The following is a 22,331-nucleotide window of genomic DNA, read 5'->3' on the forward strand; positions in this document are numbered from 1 at the left end:
CAGTTTCCTTCAGGAGCACCAGGTGGGGACACCCTCTTTCCTCCTCTTCTTCTAACAGTGACAGTCCCACAAGGAGGCCTGGGCTGAAAGAAGAACCAGTCCAAAGGCACCCAGGGAGTCCCACAGCTGAGGGGAGGCCGAAACCACTGTGTTTCATTAGCATGGACTTTCCCAAAGGGATAAATGGCCTTTGGTTATTCCAGTCCTAAATGCTTTATGTCCCTAAGAAGAGTAGAATTCAGAGGGGAAGTAGAGTACAAAGTTATTTGCACCATGAAAGAAGCCATTCATGGACAGGGAGGATGCATCCAGCCCATTTTGGAAGCTCAAAAAGGGTCTTAACCTTACATTTGCATTCTTAAATGTCTTTGTATGGTGAGGAAAATAAGTTTGAATGAGTTTTCAGATGAATGGGAGTGCTTAAATCAATTGAAACATAAGAAATTTACAACAGCCTTGGAGCTGGCTTATCACCTAGTTCACACCAGCTTGTTGTAAATCTTAGAACATTTCCATGGCAACCCATGAATCTATCATGGCATTTGCCCCCTCCTTTTGACCTGTTTCTTCTAAGACAATTGGTTTCTTCAAAGATAGCAGAAGGGCAGGAAGTAACCTGAGACCTATTACTTATGCATTCCTGCATCATCTTTCCTTTTTTCCTGAAATGTATAAATATCAGTGCATCTCTTTTGTTCGCAGGGGTATCACTCACTATCCTTTGGTGGGGTCCCCTCCAGTACGTACTGTCTAATAAACACTGCAGTCAGCCTTGATTATTTGCTTTGGGTCCTGCGTTTTGATTCCACAGTAGTTTTCTAATGTTACTAATGGAAGGTGTTTGCTTCTTAATGTAAATTCTTCTGCTGCCCATACCAGAGGATGTATTTGAGGCAGTTCTTCCATTATCCCTTTCTGTCCACACCACTGGATATTATGGTCCGCAAAGTTGAGGACACACAATAGACTCCTGTTCTCCTGTGCTATTCCCTTGTATCCCCTTCTTTGCTTCTCCTGATGCATCATATCCAGGGACCCTCCTTGGAGGCTGTCAGAAGCCACCTTGAGGAAAGGAAGAATCCTTCAAACTCCTCTCAAGAGCTACTTTTCAGAGGGATCTCCCAGGAAGATCAAAGTTGGGACAGTTCACCAGGTAACGGAAGTCACTCTAAGGGCTGTGAACTTCCCCAGAGATCTGAGCTCTTTCATTCTCTGGGTCTTCTGGTGGGTAATTTCTCCCCTTTTTATTAATTGCCTTTAGAAAACCTGCTTCTACCACTTTTGCCTCCCTTACAGGGAATGGAACAATACAATTGATTTCTACAGGATCATCTGCTTTTTCTAGTGGAGCTGAAAGAGTGGTTGAACCTCCAACTCAGGTAGGAGAAGAAACATCAGAAAAGATGCTGGGTGCCATTTCGATGAAGCCTGTTTTGCTCTGGTGTTCAGTGTAGAATATAATAGTGCTGTTTCTAAGTAACATGGAATGGGGAATCTAGGGTTCAAGTCACTGAGCAGTCACGCTTAGCTTCAGCCTACCTCTCAAGGCTCTTGTGGAGAAACACCTAGATGAAATATCTATGTTGAGACAAACTTATGAGAAGTAATTCACACTTCAGTATCTTCTCTTGTGAGATCGTTTATAACAAAATAGGATAGCATTGATAAAGGTTTCTTAGCAGCATTATGAAAGTGGCTTATCTTTGCTTATTTTGGTAAGGTTTTTGTATTTCCCACTAGCCAACATTCATGGGATTTCAAACACCATACATGTTTTTAACATTACTACTGGTTGTAGGTCTGAAGCCACTCAGTCATATGTTAACTAACAAACAAATGAAATGCCATACTAAGCCGGACTGACCCTAGTTAGCTTCTGAGTGTTAGGAACCAAGATTCAGAATCTGACTCTGAACCTGACTCTGATGATGTTGCTCCAGTTGAGCCTATGGATTGTCAGCTTCAGGCTGTCAGCCTCAGGAATCATTAAGCCAGGATTCATTTGAGGCTGATCAGCCACAGGCATCTCCTGTTAAGCTGGAGCAGTCAGATGATGAGGCACAACCCCCAAGCCCCAGGTCTAGATGCATGCTGCAGTGAACAGAGCAATGCTCTTCAGTGAGATTCCTTGCCAGGCAAAGGATGAGACATGAGTAATTGCAGCCAGCTGTGTAGCTGCTTTGCTTTCAGTCTTTGTTGGAAACAACTGTTCAGTATCCCAGTTTGTGACTCTTATTCCTGCTTCTTGTTTGTGAAATCTTCACTCTTGGACCAGATGAGAACCTGATTTGGCATTCTGTGACTCTTGGAATGTATTTGGACTACTCTCTTGCTTCTTGGAGTGTAATTGGCATTTTTCAGGCAAGCGCTCTCTGCTAGCTATTTGGATTACAACCCTATTATCTGCATAAACTGTAGTAAATATTTTCTCTCCTTAATAACTCTGTCTGCATGTGTGTACCTGCAACCTTGAAACAGAACACTGAGAGAGTTTCCACCTGCTGACACTTAAATTACATTAACAGTGATGCTAAGAAAAAGGTCAAGAAAAAGGGAAAAGTAACAGACACTTAATCAGAATTAAAAGAAGGAGTAGCCCTTTCTTTTACTTCAAACTTTTGGAGTTCATCTTTCCAAATACCTTTGTGTTATGCTGGACTGCTCAAAACTAGCTAAATAACCAAATTAATTACCATTTTAAAAAAACAACATTCAAAATCAGGTAATTGAAAGAAGAGCATTTCAGAGATAAAATAGTGTTTCCAGGTAAAAATCCTTAAAATTCCAAGCACAACAAACGGATTTTAACTAGGCTATAGAAAAGATTGTAATGAAATGACACTTAAAAAGGACTCTAAATACAAGTGCCCAAAGTGCTTGTAATCAAACCACTTCGGTGTTTTGTATTTTCTAACCACCTGTTTTGTATCTAGATTTGGATGCGAACAAATGCAGCGTTGGCTTAATAAGCATAATTTCCTTCTCAGCTTCCTTCCTTAGCTCCCATTGAGTCAGTGGCTCAGACCACAAAGAGCTGCTGTAGAAGCTGCACATGGATGGCACGACACAGATGCCTGCATGGGCTCTCCTGGCACTTCATGAAAGGTGTTGAATTGATCGACCCCTGTGGGGACACCACAGTTCATTGGCTAAAATGTCAGGCATCAGAAAGGGCCTGAGCAATTGATTGATGGTATGTCCTAAACCCATCTTCCCATTGATCCTGAAGGATGCTGGGCTAGTTTCACTGAATGGCTCTGAAAGTCCTAAAGAATCAGTCAAGTTGGTAAAATGTGCCAAATGTTTCATCTATCAAATGTTGTGAATTCTGTCCGTTTTCTTCCATAAATGTTATACTATTTAGAGGACATGCACGTAATCCATTGTAAATCTTTCCTTTGGGAATTGAGAACTTGCAAATCCTTCCTTAGCTTGTCTCTTAAAAGATAAATTATGTTTTCTTTTTTTTAGGGTCACACATCCTTTGAGGAAGTGGCTGTATATTTATTTCTCTGAGGAGTGGGCTCTGCTGGATCCCCAGCAAAAAGCCCCGCATAGAGAAGTGATGCTGAAAACCTGAGGAATGTGGCCTTGCTGGGTGAAGGTTCCTGCTCTCCACTCAGATGTTTAAAGGAAGCATTGATGGCCAGACATGACTGGCTACTTCTCATAAAGATCTCTTCCTCTTGCATGCCTGGGTAGCAGAAGATGGTCTGGTTTTCTCCTGCTCTGTGGAAGGCAAGAGGTCAAGAACCTTGATGTATCATCTGATGGTTTCTCATCTGATGGTTGAGATAGTTTTCCTTAGCAAGTGTTTCTTTAATCTCACTGATGATAGACTAAGGCCTCAGCTTTAGTTGGTGATGACACTGTTGTGGCCTCTGACTACATTGCTTACACTGGTATGTGATATCAAAGTTTTCTAATTGCTATACTATGTATAGTGCCTTATTTTATGTCCTTGGAGCATTCATAATCCTTGTTTTCTCTAAAGAAGTAAAAGTTCTTTCTGCTCTCAGATAAATTTGTCTGACTTTTCTTAATAGGAATATTAACTATTCCATACCCTAAAGCTAGTAGAGTCTTGCATACTAAAGATTCTAATATGACGTAAATTGTCCATTTTAAGACTGATCCACAGATTACTGCAGCTGAACTGTTGCTTTGTTTTCCTTCTAGCATAGAAGAGACAGAAGCTGCTTCTTTTATCATTAGTGTTAATAGAGATTAATGCTATTATATTTTTATGTTTAATTTTGAACTTTAAAAAATATTATTTAATTAAAATTTTCTATTCCACCGCAATCAGAAAGAATCTTGGTGGCTTACCTAGAATAGGATAATTTAAAAGATTCTAGCTAAGGTAGGATCTCTAAACTAGCAACTGTCTTCCAAGCTAAATAAAGTCTTAGCCCGGTACAATGTACTAACACATGTTCAATTATGGAGATACGGTATTTGCATTATAGGTAATGCCCATTTCTGCGATGCAGTAACAAAGATGTTGGGCAAGGAACAGGGAGACCCATATTATAGTCCACCCTCTGCCACAAAACTGTCTCCTTTCTGCACATCTCCAACACAGGGAAGAATGAGAATTTATCTTGTGGCAACTCTCTTTATTGAGGAAGCTAAAGAAACTCCTACAATCCAAGGAAAAACTGCACCTGGAGATCTTAAAAGTTTTGCCTTGAATAGCATTAAAAAAAACCCTCCTTTTTGTCCTCTAACTTGAATAGATCAGAAATTCATCTAGACTAAAAAGCAAAGATGTGCAAGAAAGCCTGAGGTGTTATCTCTTTATGTTTCTGGTTTACATTTATTGTGATCCTCTTGATGGCCTAAGGTGAGTTTAGCTGCAAAGCCTTCTTGATTGCAAAGCTGGAAGCATGGGGTAGGATGTTGAGGACATCCTTGCTTCAAGTAACGAAAAGCCAACTTTCGCCCACTTTAAGGGCTAAAACTGAGGCCGTTTTCCAAGGCTTTGTCACCACAGCGCTGGGATGCAGGACAGAGATCAACGGATGGTTTGACATCGGATTTTGATTTTGTGCCCTCAAGTCAGGGTCAGCTCTTAGCGGCCACATAGGGAGATTTTGTCCAAGGCGATCCGTCCCTCGCTGGGTCCTTCAGGTTTTCCAACGGCGCCCCACTGCCACCGCAGCCGCGTCCATCCGCCTGGCAGCTCGTCGTCCTCTTCTCCCTCGCAGTGCCCCATTCTGCTTTTCGGTGGGTTTCGGGGAATGGCTCTTTCTCCGACCCTCTGCCTGGAGGGAGCTGAGAAAGGGGAGCTTATTCCAAAAGCCCCAGCCTGGAACAAGAATTTAGCCTCTCTTCTCCGTTGGGGCCCAACTGGGAGACCACCAGGAGATCCCACAGCCGCACGGGGAAGTGCCAAACGCCTTCCAGGGGCCTGAGGGGACGCGCAAGGCCCACCGATCCCTGGCCAGGGCGCGCCTTCTCAGGGGCCCAGGAGGCCCCTCGGGGTCGCTCCTGCCCACGCTGCTCTCCCGCCCTGGGGCCTCAGACCGGGGGCCCAGGCGGGCGGTGCCGCCCTCCCCGGAGGAGAGTCTGTCTCTGCGGAACGAAGCGCTTCAGGACAGCCGCGTAAATGGACTTCGCAGGCTCTTGCGCGGGCCAAGGGTCCGGGGCCCCCCTCTGTCGGGATCGGAAGGGAGGCCACCGGGAGGCCCCCGAGGCCGGCCGCCCTGCAGGCCTCCCCTGGCCCCGGAAAGCCCGGCGCCCCCGAGGGAGACCCGCGCCCGGCAGAGGAGCGGGCCGCCCGACGCAGCGGCTCCCTTCCCGCCCAAACCTGACAGGCGCTCCTCGCCCGCCATTGGCTCGCCAGGGTCACGGGGCCAGCGGGCTCGGCGCCCCGCCCCCAGCAGCCCTTCCCGCGCCCCGCCTTCCCCCGCCCCCACCACCCCAGGACGCCCGCCGCCCAGAGCCTGCGGGGCCACGGCGGAGGGGCACTGGGCATGCGCGCGCCCTCGGGGCCGCGGCCGGGAGGGAGGCGGGGCGGCGCCCGACGCCTGGCCGCTCTAGGACTCCGCGCTCGCTCGCTCGCTGTAACCCCCCGGTCTCCGCGGGAAGGCGGCGGAGGGCCCGGCGGGGCCAGCCTTCCAGTCCGGGGGGGCGACCCATAAATGGACGTCGGGATGGGAAAGAGCTGCCGCGTAAGGGGCCCCTCAGGATGCTCGCAGGGCCCGCGCAGGGCAGAGCCTGGCCAGGGCGCAGCGCGTGAGGAGCTTCGCTCAGAGTCTTCGCCGGGGGGGCGCGCAGAGGAGGGCCCCGTTCGAGGGCTTCAGCTTCTGCGGTGCGTCGCCTGCCAGGAGCCCCCGAAAGGTCCGGGCACTCCTGCCTGATGCCGCCTGGCGGAGCTCGATCTCCCCCGCGCGTCCTGCCCGGAGCGGGGCCGGCCTGAGGGGCTCTGAGGTCCCCTTCCGGGCCCCCCCTCCAGAGGCCCGGGCACTGCCCGCAGGCCCCGCCAGGGGGCGCGCTCCTCGCCGCCGAGCGCCACTGCGCATGCTCCGCCCCGGCTGCCTGGCTCGGGAGGACCGGCTGTGAGTTGCGCCCGGGAATCTTTGGGGGTCGGGCAGGACGGGTCCCGCGACCCAGAGCCTCCCTGGGGGGGAACTGCCCCCTTCCACCCGTGGGCTGAGCCTCCCCGGCCGTTTCTTGCAGAGGGAGGGGGAGAGTGCGGCTCCCCTGCAAACAGCCCCGGAGCCGGTGGCGAGAGGGGGGGGACCCAGGACTCCCCGAAAGGGTTTGCTGGACTCCGAATCCCGAGACTTGGGGGGAGGGGGAGACCCCCCCATTCCTGCTCCTGGCCTGTGCATGCAAGAGGTCCAGCACTGGGGGGAGGGAAGGAGGGAGGGTAGGAAGCCGAAAGATACAGCGTGCTCACATTGTGCATAAACCAGGTTTGCTTCCCACCGTTTGTAGCAAATGAGAATCTGGGAAAGGGGATTTCTCCCCCCCCCCCCGGTGCTGTTCCACCCTCTCCAAAAGTTCCCATTTCAACCTTTTGGGGGGGGGCTTGGAAAGGTCCAATTCTGTGCCTCAAATGTATTTGATGGCAGTGCTGGAAGGACCCCCAAGAGCTTTTCTGCTGCCAGTGGAGCTGAGCTGCATCTCTGCAGAAGACCCTCCCCAAAATGGGCAAGAGATTATAGGAGGAAGGGAGGGACAGACGTTGCACTGACCTTAAACATTGCTTGATTTGTCCCCCCTCCAAACGATTACTTTGCCTTGATTTTGATTAAGCAATCAGTTACTAAGTGAGAACAGTCTGTGTAATTGCTGAAGTTTGCTTTCCTTTCCACCTCAGATGCCAAAGCTGGAGGCCACTTGAGAGGTGATTGGCTTAAAAACTTCTCCCGGCCTCTCTGTGCAGTTCATGCAGATCCTAGGACTGAAAAGACCTTTGGAGGCCCAGGAGATCCGCAGGCCCCTTCTGGATCTGTGTCAGGGAACGGACCGAACATGGACGCAAACCAGCCAGCGTGCGAGGGAGTGGGAAAAGGCCGTGCTGCTGCTCAGCCCGGGAGCTGTGGGGAGGTCTGGGCAGGAACCGGGCAGAGGGTCCTGGAGGAGGAAGCCCTCAGCTCTGAGATCCAGCACTGGCGCTTCAGGAACAGTCCCTTTCAGGAGGCCGAGGGGCCGCGAGAGCTTTGCAGCCGCCTTCACCGCCTTTGCTGGGGGTGGCTGCAGCCAGAGAAACACACCAAGGCCCAGATGTTAGACCGGGTGATCTTGGAGCAGTTTCTGGCTGTCCTGCCCACGGAGATGCAGTGCTGGGTGCGGGAGTGCCGGGCGGAGACCAGCTCCCAGGCGGTGGCCCTGGCCGAAGGCTTCCTCCTGAACTGGGCAGAGAAGGAGCACGAAGGGTGCCAGGTGAGAGATGCTCATCTTGGGAAATATGAAGGGGTACTAATGTGTTTGAATTCTTAATTCTGTCCCTAATAGAATTTTTGCGATTCATAATACAACAAGATGTTTACAGAACATCATTAGAGAAATTGTTCCTGTGTTCTTCCAGAGGATGTACTTGGAGCAATTCTTCCATCACTGATGGACAAAGGGTGCAAAAAATAAAAATCCAGTTCTTCTTATGTTCTGTTCTCTGAACTCCTCTTTGCTTGTATTTCAGGTTCTGTGGTCCTTCCATTGTCCTCTTCCATCCCCACTGATGGACAAAGAGGGCTTGCAATATTGTGGGCAAAAAATGAAAATCCAGTTCTTCTTATGTTCTGTTCTCTTAACTCCTCTTCTTCGCCTGTATTTCAGGTTCTGTGGTCTTTCGTGGAAATGAGCACTAATTGTCCTGAGGAAAGGGTGGATCCTGCAAATCCCACTCAGGAGTCGTGTCTCAGAGGGATCTCCAAGGAGGAAGGTCAACATCAGGATGCCTCGCTAGGTAAGGGAAGATCCTTCTATGGGGTTGGAGGTTTTCCAGAGAGATTCTACTTATTCTTAATTCTCTGTATCTTCTCATGTCTAATTGTTGGACTTACTAAGGTGACCCAAGAGGAAAGACTTAACTCTCCCTCTTCAAGCTGGAAGGCTTAAGTACCAATAGAAGCGAGTATGTGTAGCTCAGGGTTGAACTGTGGAGTCCTTGGGGTTCTCTGAGTTTGGTTGTTTTCTTGCAAACGTTTCATTGCCCGGCTATGTAAGATCTGCAGTGCACATTTTCAAGAAAACACCCAAGCTCAAAGAACCCCAAGGACTCCCTAGAAGGCTTAAGTCCCACAAAGGAAGTCCCTCCCTTCAGTCTCCACACTACCTTCAGATGATTCCCCATTTGCAGAAGACTGACTTCTTCTGGGGAACACTCTGGATTGTATTTTGACTCTTCCATTGTCTGTACTTCTCTTTGTTCTCAGAGATGGGGAGGGGAGCAACCTGTCTTTGGCCTTTCTTGATAGACAACTTCTGGTAAATCCTCACAGATATCCCTGCTGGACCATTTCCAACACCATCTGCTCTTGCAGGCATGTTCCTGAGGTGCCAGAATTTCATCAGTTGCCCATCCACATGGAACGTAATGCTTTCAAGCTGCAGGGGGGTGGGCGAGAATCTACTGTGGTTGAGTGAATGCTTTACTTGCCTAGCGTATACTTCCTTGTCTCATTCTTGCTGAAAAGGCAAGCAGAGAAGTCAAATTGGGTTCTTTTCCCCAGTGTATGGTGGGGCTGTAGTCTTCTCTGTTTATTCTTGGCTCCCAAGATGGAGCCTATGGAAGGCCACCAAAGGCAGATGGTAGGACCGATGGATAGAGGTTTTCCCCACAGGACAGGAAGAAGTTTTAAGTTGTGCCTTGAAGCTATAGAACATGATGTTAATCTCGTTCCTGCTTTCATCCTGTCTCTCTACTTCCCAGGGAACAAAATGAAATCACCATTATTCCTCGGATCATCTCCTTGTACTGGTGGTGCTGAAAGAGCGGCTGGATCTCCAGCTGAGGTAGGAAGGAAAAGATCAGGGGCTATATGGAGAGTTATTCCTTCTTTTCCAAAAGGACAGAACATTCTCATCTGGACTGTAAGGAGGTTTACAGTAAAGGGTAAAGACCGAAGACACCCCTGACTCCAGCCTGGCTTTTGACAACTGCATCCATGCCTGTTTTGGGCTGCGTTACAGAAGTGGTTTTGTATATACTCTTCCCAGCTTTTTCAATTGTTTTGTCTAGGAAAGAGATGTAGTGGTCCCTCATCCCCTGACTAACCAGGCCTGAATCTGCTTACTTGAGAAGATCACCTGAGGGCATCTGGAGTTGCCACCTGCTGAAGCTCCTTTTCCATAGCTAAACCTTTCAGGAGACAGGAGTACAATTAATGCACAAGTTTGTTACCTCAGGGATCATCTTCTTCAGGGAGAACCTGCCATGCTACATGGGCTACATGGAGAGGATGCTGTGTGCAACCACCTCTTGAGAGATCAGGGGATGGTTTGATCACCCAACGTGTTGAATCCAGCTTGGGAAATGTCCAATTAAGCATTATAACTCTGTACTTTTAGGATTTGCAGATTAAAGGAGATCTTGCAAATTCTTCTCAAGTCTGCTAACAGGGATTCTTCCTCATTTAGGGTCTTGTGTCCTTTGAGGAGGTAGCTGTTCATTTCACCAGTGAAGAGTGGTCACTGCTGGATTCCAGCCAAAAGGCCCTGCACCGAGAAGTCATGTTGGAGACATCTAGGAGCGTGGCCTCCTTAGGTAAGGGTTCCTCTGGAGGAAAATTAAGTCAGAGTGAGGAGTCACTGGACTGTTTTCTGTTACAGTGGTACCTCGGGTTACGAACGCCTCTGTTAACGAACTTTTCGGGTTACGGCCAGCTCCGGCTGCAAAAATTTACCTCAGCTTGCGAACTCCGCCTCGGGGTACGAACAGGATACGCGGCCATTTTCCCTCCCATGACACAGTCCGCGGCCATTTTCCGCTCCTGACACGTGGTCTGCGGCCATTTTTCCGCCCCTGACATGTGGTCTGCGGCCATTTTTCTGCCCTTGACACGTGGTCCGCGGCCTTTTTCCGCCCCTGACACGTGGTCCGCGGCCATTTTTCCGCCCCTGACACGTCCGCGGCCTTTTTCCGCCCCTGACACGTGGTCTGTGGCCATTTTTCTGCCCCTGACACGTGGTCTGCGGCCATTTTTCCACCCCTGACACGTGGTCTGCGGCCATTTTCCGCCCCTGACACGTGGTCGTAGGGAGGGGGACTCTCCCTCCAAGCAATAGCCGCCTCCCTGTCCTCCACGCCAGAACGGATTAACGGTAATTACATTGAACCTTATGGGGAAATTTCCTTCCGGTTGTGACCAATTCAAGGTGCGACCAGAGTCACGGAACAAATTAAGTTCGTAACCCGAGGTTCCACTGTACTTACAGCTTAGGAGAGCTGTGCAGGTCTTGTTAAAAATTTCATCCTTTTCCCTCTTATATTAATTCTAGTCCACATTCATGTTCTTCTAAGTATCACCGTTTCATTTAGAAGAAAGAGATCACTCTAACACTAGAGGGAGAGTTTAAAATACAATTGTACTTAACAACTGCTGCTGAATATCAGAAGCCACTGCTTTGTATCCTTTTTCTTTCCTTTCTATTTTTCTTCAACTTTTTTCTTTTCTTGCATTTTTGCTTTCTCTCCTTTTCTCCTTTACATTAGTTTGTATTAGTTTTTATCTTCTGTTTTAAAAGTTTTAATAAAATCATATATACACACACACACATACCGTACTGTGCAAAAGTTTTAGGCAGGTGTGAAAAAACGCTGTAAAGTAAGAATGCTTTCAAAAATATATATTGTAATTGTTTATGTTTATCAATTTACAAAATGCAAAGTGAGCAAACAGAAGAGAAATCCAAATCAAATCAATATTTGGTGTGACCTTTTGCCTTCAAAACAGCATCAATTCTTCTAGGTACACTTGCACACAGTTTTTGAAGGAACTCGGCAGGTAGGTTGTTCCAAACATCTTGGAGAACTAACCACAGATCTCCTGTGGATGTAGGCTGCCTCAAATCAGGGCTCTGTGGGGGCCAAACCATCACTTCCAGAACCCGTTGCTCTTCTTTATGCTGAAAACAGTTCTTCATGACATTGGCCGTATGTTTGGGGTTGTTGTCCAGCTGCAGAATAAACTTGGGGCCAATCACACGCCTCCCTGATGGTATGGCATGATGGATAAGTATCTGCCTGTACTTCTCAGCATTGAGGACACCATTGATCCTGACCAAATCTCCAACTCCATTTGCAGAAATGCAGCCCCAAACTTGCAGGGAACCCCCACCATGCATCACTGTTGCCTGCAGACACTCATTACTGTACCACTCTCCAGCCCTTTGGCGAACAAACTGCTTCCTGCTACTGCCAGATATTTCACATTTTGACTCATCAGTCCAGAGCACCTGCTGCCATTTTTCTGCACCCCAGTTCCTATGTTCTCGTGCATAGTTGAGTCGCTTAGCCTTGTTTCCACATCAGAGGTATGGCTTTTTGGCCGCAATTCTTCCACGAAGACTGCTTCTGGCCAGACTTCTCCAGACAGTAGATGGGTGTACCTGGGTCCCACTGGTTTCTGCCAGTTCTGTGCTGATGGCACTGCTGGACATCTTCCAGTGTCAAAGGGAAGTAAGCATGATGTGTCTTTCATCTGCTGCATTACGTTTCCTTGGCCAACCACTGTGTCTACAGTCCTCAACGTTGCCCATTTCTTTGTGCTGCTTCAAAAGAGCTTGAACAGCACATCTTGAAACCCCAGACTGCTTTGAAATTTTTGCCTGGGAGAGACCTTGCTGATGCAGTATAACTACCTTGTGTCTTGCTGCTCTGCTCAATCTTGCCATGGTGTATGACCTGTGGCATGACACTGTCTTCCACAACCTTACCTTAGTAGTAGAATTTGGCTGTTCCCCACCCAGTTTTAAGCCTCCTACACAGCTGTTTCTATTTCAGTTAATGACTGTGTTTCAACCTACATATGAAAATTGATGATCATTAGCACCTGCTTGGTATAATTGGTTAATCATACACCTGACTCTAATCCTACAAGATCCCTGACTTTCTGCAAGTGTACAAAGTGTGCAAGTGTAAGAACTGATGCTGGGTTGAAGCCGAAGGGTAGTCACACCAAATATTCATTGGATTTAGATTTTTCTTCTATTCCTCACTTTGCATTTTGTAAATTGATAAACATAAACAATTACAATATATATTTTTGAAAGCATTCTTACTTTACAGCATTTTTTCACATCTGCCTAAAACTTTTGCACAGTACTGTACATATACATATGTACATATGTACTGTATATAAAGAAGAAGAAAGAAATCAGTCTGGTGACCAGTCAGTCTGGAAAGGATTGACGAGCAGTCTTGGGATCGTCTTTGGGGCCTGTGTCAATACTGCAGAGCTACTGGGAAGATATTTAGGGAATGGATGCTTTTGCTTATTTCACTTGTCCTAATCGGCACCATATTTTTTCCTACAATGATATTGTAATTACATATATGTTGGGCCATCAGATGCAACTTAGGGGCATGATATGTGACACAAGTGTGTATGCCACATCATGGTGTTAAATCTGGGCTGCATTGCATTGGTGGTTGTTATTTTGCTTTATGTTCTTGTTTTAAATTGTTGTTGATCACCCAGAATATCATGAGATGAGCAGCCATGCCAATTGTTTAAACTAATAAATAACATTCATTCTGTCATTTCCCCCGTTGCTCCCCCTGCAGAAGCCCAGGAATTGATGCAGGCTAGGGACTGGCACGGGGATAGCAAACTATGTTGTAGAGTTTTCTGATTTCTTTTTTTTTTTCCCCTCAAGCAGCTGATGAGCAGGTGAATGAAAATTACCAAAGGCCAAGTTTAGTGCCATCAGAAATAATCAAAACTGAAATACCACAAGAGACTTTTGCAGATAAGTGGGGAAGGAGGAGATATGAGAAAAGCCAATATTACAATTGGAGAGAAAAATCCACTGTTGAGTGTGCAGAAATGGATCACTTCCAGACCCAACATTATTGCAAAGAAGGCAATACAGAAAAGGGTCAAGGAAGTGGGGAAATATTCCAAGCAAAATCCAATTTTAGTAACCACTGCAAAATTGGAAAGAGCTTCAGCAATAAAAGTAACATTATTCCCCATAAAATGATCCATGCGAGGGAGAAGCCCTATAAATGTGTGGACTGTGGAAAGAGCTTTAGGTGGAGTAGTAATCTTAACTATCATAAAAGGATGCATTCAGGGGAAAAACCCTATAAATGCATAGATTGTGGGAAAAGCTTCAGTATGAACAGTTCCCTTACTTCTCATAAAAGGATCCATACGGGAGAGAAACCCTATCAGTGCGTAGAGTGTGGAAAGAGCTTCAGCAAAAGAAGTGTCCTTAATTCCCATAAAAGGATCCATACAGGAGAGAAACCCTATAAATGCCTGGAGTGTGGAAAGAGCTTCAGTATGAACAGTTCCTTTACTTATCATAAAAGGATCCATACAGGAGAGAAACCCTATAAATGCATAGAGTGTGGAAAGAGCTTCATCCAAAGCAGTGACCTGGTTTCCCATAAAAGGATGCATACAGGGGAAAAACCCTATAAGTGCACAGACTGTGGAAAAAGCTTCAGTAAGAACAGTTCCCTTACTTCTCATAAAAGGATCCATACAGGAGAGAAACCATACAAATGCACAGAGTGTGGAAAGAGCTTCACCAAGAGCAGTGACCTTACTTCGCATAAAAGGGTCCACACAGGAGAGAAACCTTATAAATGCCTGGAGTGTGGAAAGAACTTCAGCAGCAGGGGTCACCTAACCTCCCATAAGTGGATCCATACAGGGGAAAAACCTTATAAATGCACAGACTGTGGAAAATCCTTCAATTGGCATGGCCACCTGACTTCTCATAAAAGGATTCACACTGGAGAGAAACCCTACAAATGCTTGGATTGTGGAAAGAGCTTCACCAACAGGGGTCACCTGACGTCTCACAAAAGGATCCATACAGGGGAAAAACCTTATAAATGCCCAGAGTGCGGAAAGTCTTTTAATGGGCATGGTCACCTGACTTATCATAAAAGGATCCACACAGGAGAGAAACCCTACAAATGCCTGGAGTGTGGAAAGAGCTTCAGTGATAGCCGTTCCCTTACTTCCCATAATAGGATCCACACAGGGGAGAAACCATATAATTGTATGGACTGTGGAAAGAGCTTTAATAATAGCAGTTCCCTTATTTGCCATAAAAGGATCCACTCAGGGTTGAAACCGTATATATGCAATGAATGTGGGAAGAGTTTTATTACAAGCAGCTCCCTTACTAATCACATTAGTATCCATACGGGGGAGAAATTATATCCATGCACAGAGTGTGGGAAGAGCTTCAGGTTGAAAAGTCACCTAGCTTCCCATAAAAGAATCCACACAGGGGAGAAACTATATCAGTGCATGGAGTGTGGGAATAGTTTCAGGTTGAAAAGTCACCTAACTTCCCATAAAAGAATCCACACAGTGGAGAAACCATAGAATTGCTCTGAATGTGAAAAGAGTTTTTGTGAAAACAGGACCCTTACTTCTTATAACAGGAACCACAGAGGGGAGAAAAAATATACATATATGATGTGTAGAAAGAACATCTAGTGGATCAATCATAAAAAGACCCACATGTGGGAGATGCCTTTAGGGACTGAAGTGTCCTTAATTCCTCTAAAAGGATCCAGTATGTTATGAAAGATATAAAGGCATGGAACACAAAGAGTTAGCCTGTTGAGTTGCCTTCCCATAAAAGGATCCACTCTAAGGATCCTGTAAGTACAAGGATCCTGTGGAAAGGGGTTGAGGTGACCAGTCTTCCTTCTTTTGGAGGATCACCATAGGAGAAACAGAATAAATGTATGGATTATGGAAAGAGCTCCCCAGGATAGATTCTTAATACCAGAGGTATTACCTAGTCAATTAGGTCTGGCTCACGAGACTCTCTTATTAAATTGTCCCACTCATTACATCAAAACCTCTGCCTGGTCAAGCTGCTTTATCTAGGCAGAAGCAACATCTGAAGCAAGTCTGGGATCAGGCTTCAGGCTTTGGGGAGAAATGGCATAGGCAAGCAAAGCGGGGGGAAATGAGAGTATTTTAGCTCTAATTGTATTGAAAATACCAACCTTCGTTAAACACGTAGCAAAATACTTAAGCTATTGATTCTTTTTTCATATAACCCAATGTGCATACCTGTGGTTTATCAGTGAAAATCTCCCAAATGTTTATATGTACGTGCCCGTTTAGTATGTCTCTGGGTGCAAAATTACAGTAATCCAGCTTGAATCCAAGCCGAAGTGTAGCCAGTGTGTTTGATTGCAGCTGTTGCCTCTTTACTTTAAAAATTGTTTTTTTTTTTAATACATAAAAGTGCTGTAACAAAAAGAAAAAAAATGTAACAAAAAGAAAAAAAATATAACAGTGAATGGTTGTAATTCTCTACATGCTTATCTAATGCAAATATTCAGGTACATATATATTTCTAACAGAGTTATATGACTATAATTTTTTTCTTTTAACTCAATGTATTTTGTTTAGTGAGTCCCATATTTCATTATACTTGTCCATACAAAATCTATATCTACAGGCAATCCGCTCATAAGTAGCAAGTGTTATCAGGTCTTCAATCCATTGAATAAATGGGACCATACATTTACAGTGGGGCAAAAAAGTATTTAGTCAGCCACCAATTGTGCAAGTTCTCCCACTTAAAAAGATGAGAGAGGCCTGTAATTTTCATCATAGGTATACCTCAACTATGAGAGACAAAATGGGGGGAAAAGTCCAGAAAATCACATTGTCTGATTTTTAAAGAATTTATTTGCAAATCATGGTGGAAAATAAGTATTTGGTCAATATCAAAAGTTCATCTCAATATTTTGTTATATATCCTTTGTTAGCAATGACAGGTCAAACATTTTCTGTAAGTCTTCACAAGGTTTTCACACACTGTTGCTGGTATTTTGGCCCATTCCTCCATGCAGATCTCCTCTAGAGCAGTGATGTTTTGGGGCTGTCGCTGGACAACACGGACTTTCAACTCCCTCCAAAGGTTTTCCATGGGGTTGAGATCTGGAGACTGGCTAGGCCACTCCAGGACCTTGAAATGCTTCTTACGAAGCCACTCCTTCGTTGCCCGGGCAGTGTGTTTGGGATCATTGTCATACTGAAAGACCCAGCCACGTTTCATCTTCAATGCCCTTGCTGATGGAAGGAGGTGTTCACTCAAAATCTCACGATACATGGCCCCATTCATTCTTTCCTTTACACGGATCAGTCGTCCTGGTCCCTTTGCAGAAAAACAGCCCCAAAGCATGATGTTTCCACCCCCATGCTTCACAGTAGGTATGGTGTTCTTTGGATGCAACTCAGCATTCTCTCTCCTCCAAACACGACGAGTTGAGTTTAGACCAAAACATTCTACTTTGGTTTCATCTGACCATATGACATTCTCCCAATCCTCTTCTGGATCATCCAAATGCTCTCTAGCAAACTTCAGACGGGCCCAGACATGTACTGGCTTAAGCAGGGGGACACATCTGGCACTGCAGGATTTGAGTCTCTGGCAGCGTAGTGTGTTACTGATGGTAGCCTTTGTTACTTTGGTCCCAGCTCTCTGCAGGTCATTCACTAGGTCCCTCCATGTAGTTCTGGGATTTTTGCTCACCGTTCTTGTGATCATTTTGACCCCACAGGGTGAGATCTTGTGTGGAGCCCCAGATCGAGGGAGATTATCAGTGGTCTTGTATGTCTTCCATTTTCTAATTATTGCTCCCACAGTTGATTTCTTCACACTAAGCTGCTTGCCTATTGCAGATTCAGTCTTCCCAGCCTGGTGCAGGTCTACAATTTTGTTTCTGGTGTCCTTCAACAGCTCTTTGCTCTTGGCCATAGGGGAGCTTAGAGTGTGACTGTTTGAGGTTGTGGACAGGTGTCTTTTATACTGATAACAAGGTCAAACAGATGCCATTACTACAGGTAACGAGTGGAGGACAGAGGAGCATCTTAAAGAAGTAGTTACAGGTCTGTGAGAGCCAGACATCTTGCTTGTTTGTAGGTGACCAAATACTTATTTTCCACCATGATTTGCAAATAAATTCTTTAAAAACCAGATAATGTGATTTTCTGGATTTTTTTTTCTCATTTTGTCTCTCATAGTTGAGGTATACCTATGATGGAAATTACAGGCCTCTCTCATCTTTTTAAGTGGGAGAACTTGCACAATTGGTGGATGACTAAATACTTTTTTGCCCCACTGTATCTTTCCAATGCTGCGATATCCGTTTTTTGGCCATAGTAAGAGCAGAGAATCCATTTACGTTGCCTGGTTGTGAAGTACCGTGTACCATCATATTTATATAGTCTGCTACTTTCTCCCAAAACGTACAATGTCCTATAACATTGTAAATACCATGCTTTAAAGAGGCATTGTCCTTATTACATCTCCAACAAAATGCTGTTATTGACAATCCTTTTCTATACAGATGTAGTGGAGTCCAATAAATTCTAAATATTATTTTTTGTTCTGTAAGTTGTAATTTGAAGTCCATTGACACTTGCTATAGAAGTTAAGACACTCTCCCGTTGTCTAGGCAATATAGAAACCTCTAATTTTTTATTTCATTAATCCCTTAGCATCTGCATATCAAATTGATTTATTGATAATAAATATCTGTACAAATGAATAGTAGGTTTTTTAGTTTTAAAAGATTTAACAAATTGTCCTAATATCTCAGGTATCTCAGAAGCTGAAAACGCTGCTGGTCCAAACAATGTTGTTAACAAATGTTGTAACTGTAAATATTGCCATTGGGTTACATCTGATAGATGATATTTATCTCTTAACATAGCTTATGTTAAAAATTCATCTTCATCTATCAACTGGTCCAAAGTCAATATCCCCGCTTCCATCCAATTTTTCCATATCACCATCTCTTTCCCAATTTTTAAAGTTGGGTTACCCCATAAATTCAATTTGGCATGGGAAAAAGGGTCAATTTTTTAAAAATTAGACATTATATTTCATAGCATTCTAATTGACAAAATTGTTTCCAGAGATATTAGAGTTTTAGTATATTTTGATCCTAATACTGTCCATCCAACCAAAGGTGTTATATATGTATATTCCAAAGTTGCCCAAATCAGAAAATTAACACCACTTGTTGGCTTCTGGTATTTAATACTTAACAATAGATAAGCATGATGATATAGCTCCAGATTCAGAAGACCGAATTCTCCTTCATTAATTGATGATTGCATTTTCTGTTGAAGAACCCCATAGAAATTTTCTAAACAAAGAGTTTATTTTCTGAAAATATTTTCCAGATATAAAAACTGGAATTCTTCTCAGAATATAAATGAATCTGGGAATAATGTTCACTTTGAGAGCATTCACCTTTCCCCAAAGGGTGAGGTTTAATGACTCCTATCTATTGATATCTGAAGAAACCTCTCTATATATTTTATTTATATTACATGTTGCTAACTGAGCTGTATCAGTATACACATACCTAAATATTTAATAGATTTGGTACAAATATGGAATTGATATTCCTTAAATGAATGGGTGACCAAGTTTTCACCAATCGGCATCAATTCCGATTTGGACCAGTTAATAGAGTATCCTGCTATTTTACTAACGGCATCTATTGTTTGCATCAACACTGGAATAGTAGTGTGAGGTTTAGAAATAAACAAAAGAACGTCATCTGCAAATAAAACCAATTTATGTTCAACTGAGTTGTGTACTATTCCGTAGATCTCCCTGTGTTGTCTAATAGCACAAGCTAAGTGTTCCATGCAAATGTTAAAAAGCAAGGGTGAAAGTGGACATCATTGTCTAGTTCATCCAAATAGTGGAAAAGTAGGAGACGGAGACTGCGGCCATGAAATTAAAAGACGCTTGCTCCTTGGGAGGAAAGCTATGGCAAGCCTAGATAGCATATTAAAAAGCAGAGACGTCACCTTGCCGACAAAGATCCGCATAGTCAAAGCTATGGTTTTTCCAGTAGTAATGTATGGCTGTGAGAGCTGGACCATAAAGAAGGCTGAGCGCCGAAGAATTGATGCCTTTGAACTGTGGTGCTGGAGAAGACTCTTGAGAGTCCCCTGGACTGCTAGGAGGTCAAACCAGTCAATCTTAAAGGAAATCAACCCTGATTGCTCATTGGAAGGACTGATAATGAAGCTCAAGCTCAGATACTTTGGTCACCTAATGCGAAGAGAGATCTCTTTGGAAAAGACCCTGATGCTGGGAAAGATTGAAGGCAAAAGGAGAAGAGGACGGCAGAGGATGAGATGGTTAGATAGCATCACTGAAGCAATGAGCATGAAACTGAGCAAACTCAGGGAGGCAGTGAAGGACAGGAAGGCCTGGCGCAATATGGTTCATGGGGTCACGAAGAGTCGGACACAACGACTAAACAACAACAAAGGAGAAAACACCATTAACCTTTATTTTAGATGTGGGTGACTCACATAATATCTTAATACATTTTATAAACTCCAAAGGAAATCCAGATCTCTTTAATATGGCAAACATACACTGCTTGTGTATTTTGTCAAATAAACATTTTCAGCATCTAATAAAATTGCAAATTGATCTTTGCTTTTATTCAAGTCTATTAAACCTTCAACTAACCTAATGTCTGCTGCTTGCCTGGTTTTATAATCCCTGCTTGATCATTCTTAATAATGAACGATATCACTTGCTGTAATCTATTTGCTAACACTGCTGTTAAAATCTTCATGTCGACATAATGAGATTGGACAATAATTAGCACATTGAGTATGATCTTTACCTATTTTTGGTATAACTGTAATATAAGCCTGATTAACTGTTGGTGATAAAATTCCCTTATCAAATATCTTCATATACTTGACAAAGTTTTGAGACCAGAAGATCTATAAGTGTTTTTTACCACTTGACAGAAAATCCATCTAATCCTGGTGTTTTACCATTTGCCATTTTTAAAATTATTTGTTTAATCTCTAGCTCAGATAGTGGAGCAAATAAGGGTTGTTTATGTGTATCATCTAATTGTGATACGTTAATTTTATTTTTAAAAGCCTCTATATCTTCATTTAATACATCCTCTGGTTTACTATATAATTCTGAATAAAATTTTAAAAATTGACAATATCCATTTCATCTCTTTTACCTCTAATGATTGGAATCACTGCCCCCCCTTTTTTTTGCTTTAAAAAATTAGCCAAGATCTTACCGGGTCTTTCATTGTTCTCCCAGTAACTGTCATAAACATGTTAGCATAAATTCTGTCTCCTGTGATATTATAGTAGTTAATTCATACTTTTTTCTGTATTTCTGTGTAGAAAACTGTTAGATGGGCATCTAAACATCTGTGCCCATAAATGTTTCATCTTTCAAATTATTTTCCCTTTTATTTTTAATCTTTTAATCAGAATGTGGTGGCCCAGAGGGTTTTGTGAACACCTAGATTTGCACATGTGTCACCTCTCTTGCAGGAGCTGCATTGGCTGCCGATTTGCTTCTGGGTCCAATTCAAGGTGCTAGTTGTCACCTTTAAAGCCCTACATGGCTTGGGGCCAGTTTATTTGAAGGACCGCCTTTTCCCAGTTTCATCTGCCCAACCCACCAGATCAGGGAGGCAGGGTACGTTACAGGTCCCCTCTATTAGGGAAGTCCATTTAGTGGAACCAAGAAGAAGGGCCTTTTCTGTGGTGGCTCCCTCCCTGTGGAACATCATCCCCGCAGAGATAAGACTGGCCCCCACCTTGATGCTCTTCGCAAGGCCCTGAAGACATGGTTGTGCCAGTGGGCCTGGGGATCCCAGGTTGATACAGAGCCCATCAAGTGGTTTGTTTGAATATATTGTGGTCGCCAGGGGGGTGGGGGGGTAGAGTGGGTTTTGTATTGGGATTTTTATTCTTGTAAGCCTCTCGGAGTCACCGTGAGTTGGGCAGCCATATAAATTGTTTAAATAAATAAATAATCTTATTTTTGTATGATGCATAAGCAATAATCCTACCTTGAATGTATGTTTTATATGCTTCCCATTCAAAAATTAAGGCACTTGATGTTTCTGAATTCAAATAAAGTATTGCAAAATCTCTACCCAAACTTGTTGTACAAATTTTTATCATTCAATAAGGAGACATTGAAATACCAAATTCTCAATACCTTGACCAGTTTCTGAAATGCACAATTCAACGTAATTGCACTATGGTCTGGTACATAACAAGCATCAATATTACATTCTTGAGTTTGGTGATATAAAGTCGATAATATTACAAAATAACCAAGCCTAAAAAATTTTTGGTGTACACTTGAATAAAAGATATATTCTCTTTTAGCTGGATACATCAAATGCCAAGGGTTTGTTAAATTTAATTCTTCCATATAAGTCTTAATTGTTTCCCTTATTAATGAGTATTTTTTTCATGCCAGTATATTTCTATCCAACTCAAGATCCAGTATTTCATTAAAATCTATTACCACTTCATCATAGCTACACTCATTCAAGTGTAAAAAGCATTCATGAAACATAATAGGAGACTCTAAATTAGGTCCATAAACATTAATCATAGATATTGCAGTCCCTGCTATTTTAGCATATAAAATTAAATAACGTCCATTTATATCAGTAATAACTTGCTGTACGTCAATTGGAAATCCGTTTTGAATCAAAATGGCAACACCTTTAGCTTTCATTGAAGTATCCATGAGGTAAACCTGTCTCAGCCGATCTTTCATTAATAGAGATTTATCTTGTTCCATTAAATGTGTCTCCTGTAAATAAGCAATGCCTGCCCTTA

General features: G+C 44.0%; 2 protein-coding genes across 2 annotated transcripts in view; both read left to right on the forward strand.

The window, feature by feature from the left end:
- Positions 1-6,146: 6,146 nt before the first annotated feature.
- On the forward strand, positions 6,147-21,630 carry LOC103060187 (uncharacterized). Its single transcript, XM_088151268.1, has 6 exons — positions 6,147-6,345; positions 7,331-7,896; positions 8,290-8,419; positions 9,386-9,468; positions 10,093-10,219; positions 13,333-21,630. Exons 1-6 carry the CDS (start codon positions 6,147-6,149, stop codon positions 15,024-15,026), a joined length of 2,799 nt encoding a protein of 932 aa, XP_088007394.1. The 3' UTR covers positions 15,027-21,630.
- The window catches only part of LOC148214455 (uncharacterized), a 55,181-nt gene continuing 39,033 nt past the window's right edge, over positions 6,184-22,331 (forward strand). The window contains exon 1 of the mRNA XM_088151213.1: positions 6,184-6,316. The gene's annotated coding sequence lies outside the window, so the exon portion shown is untranslated. The remainder of the gene's footprint in view (positions 6,317-22,331) is intronic.

Source organism: Python bivittatus, unplaced genomic scaffold, assembly GCF_059951505.1.
Source record: "Python bivittatus isolate LINGU-HERP-01145 unplaced genomic scaffold, Pbiv_v1 ctg000650_np1212, whole genome shotgun sequence".
Lineage (NCBI taxonomy): Eukaryota > Metazoa > Chordata > Lepidosauria > Squamata > Pythonidae > Python > Python bivittatus.

Excerpts from the sequence above, each read along its gene's own strand:
- LOC103060187 (XM_088151268.1), top strand. The coding sequence starts at position 6,147 with ATGGACGTCGGGATGGGAAAGAGCTGCCGCGTAAGGGGCCCCTCAGGA. Across the intron at positions 9,469-10,092 it reads CGGCTGGATCTCCAGCTGAG|GGTCTTGTGTCCTTTGAGGA; the intron begins GTAGGAAGGAAA and ends TTCCTCATTTAG. Across the intron at positions 10,220-13,332 it reads TAGGAGCGTGGCCTCCTTAG|CAGCTGATGAGCAGGTGAAT; the intron begins GTAAGGGTTCCT and ends TTTCCCCTCAAG.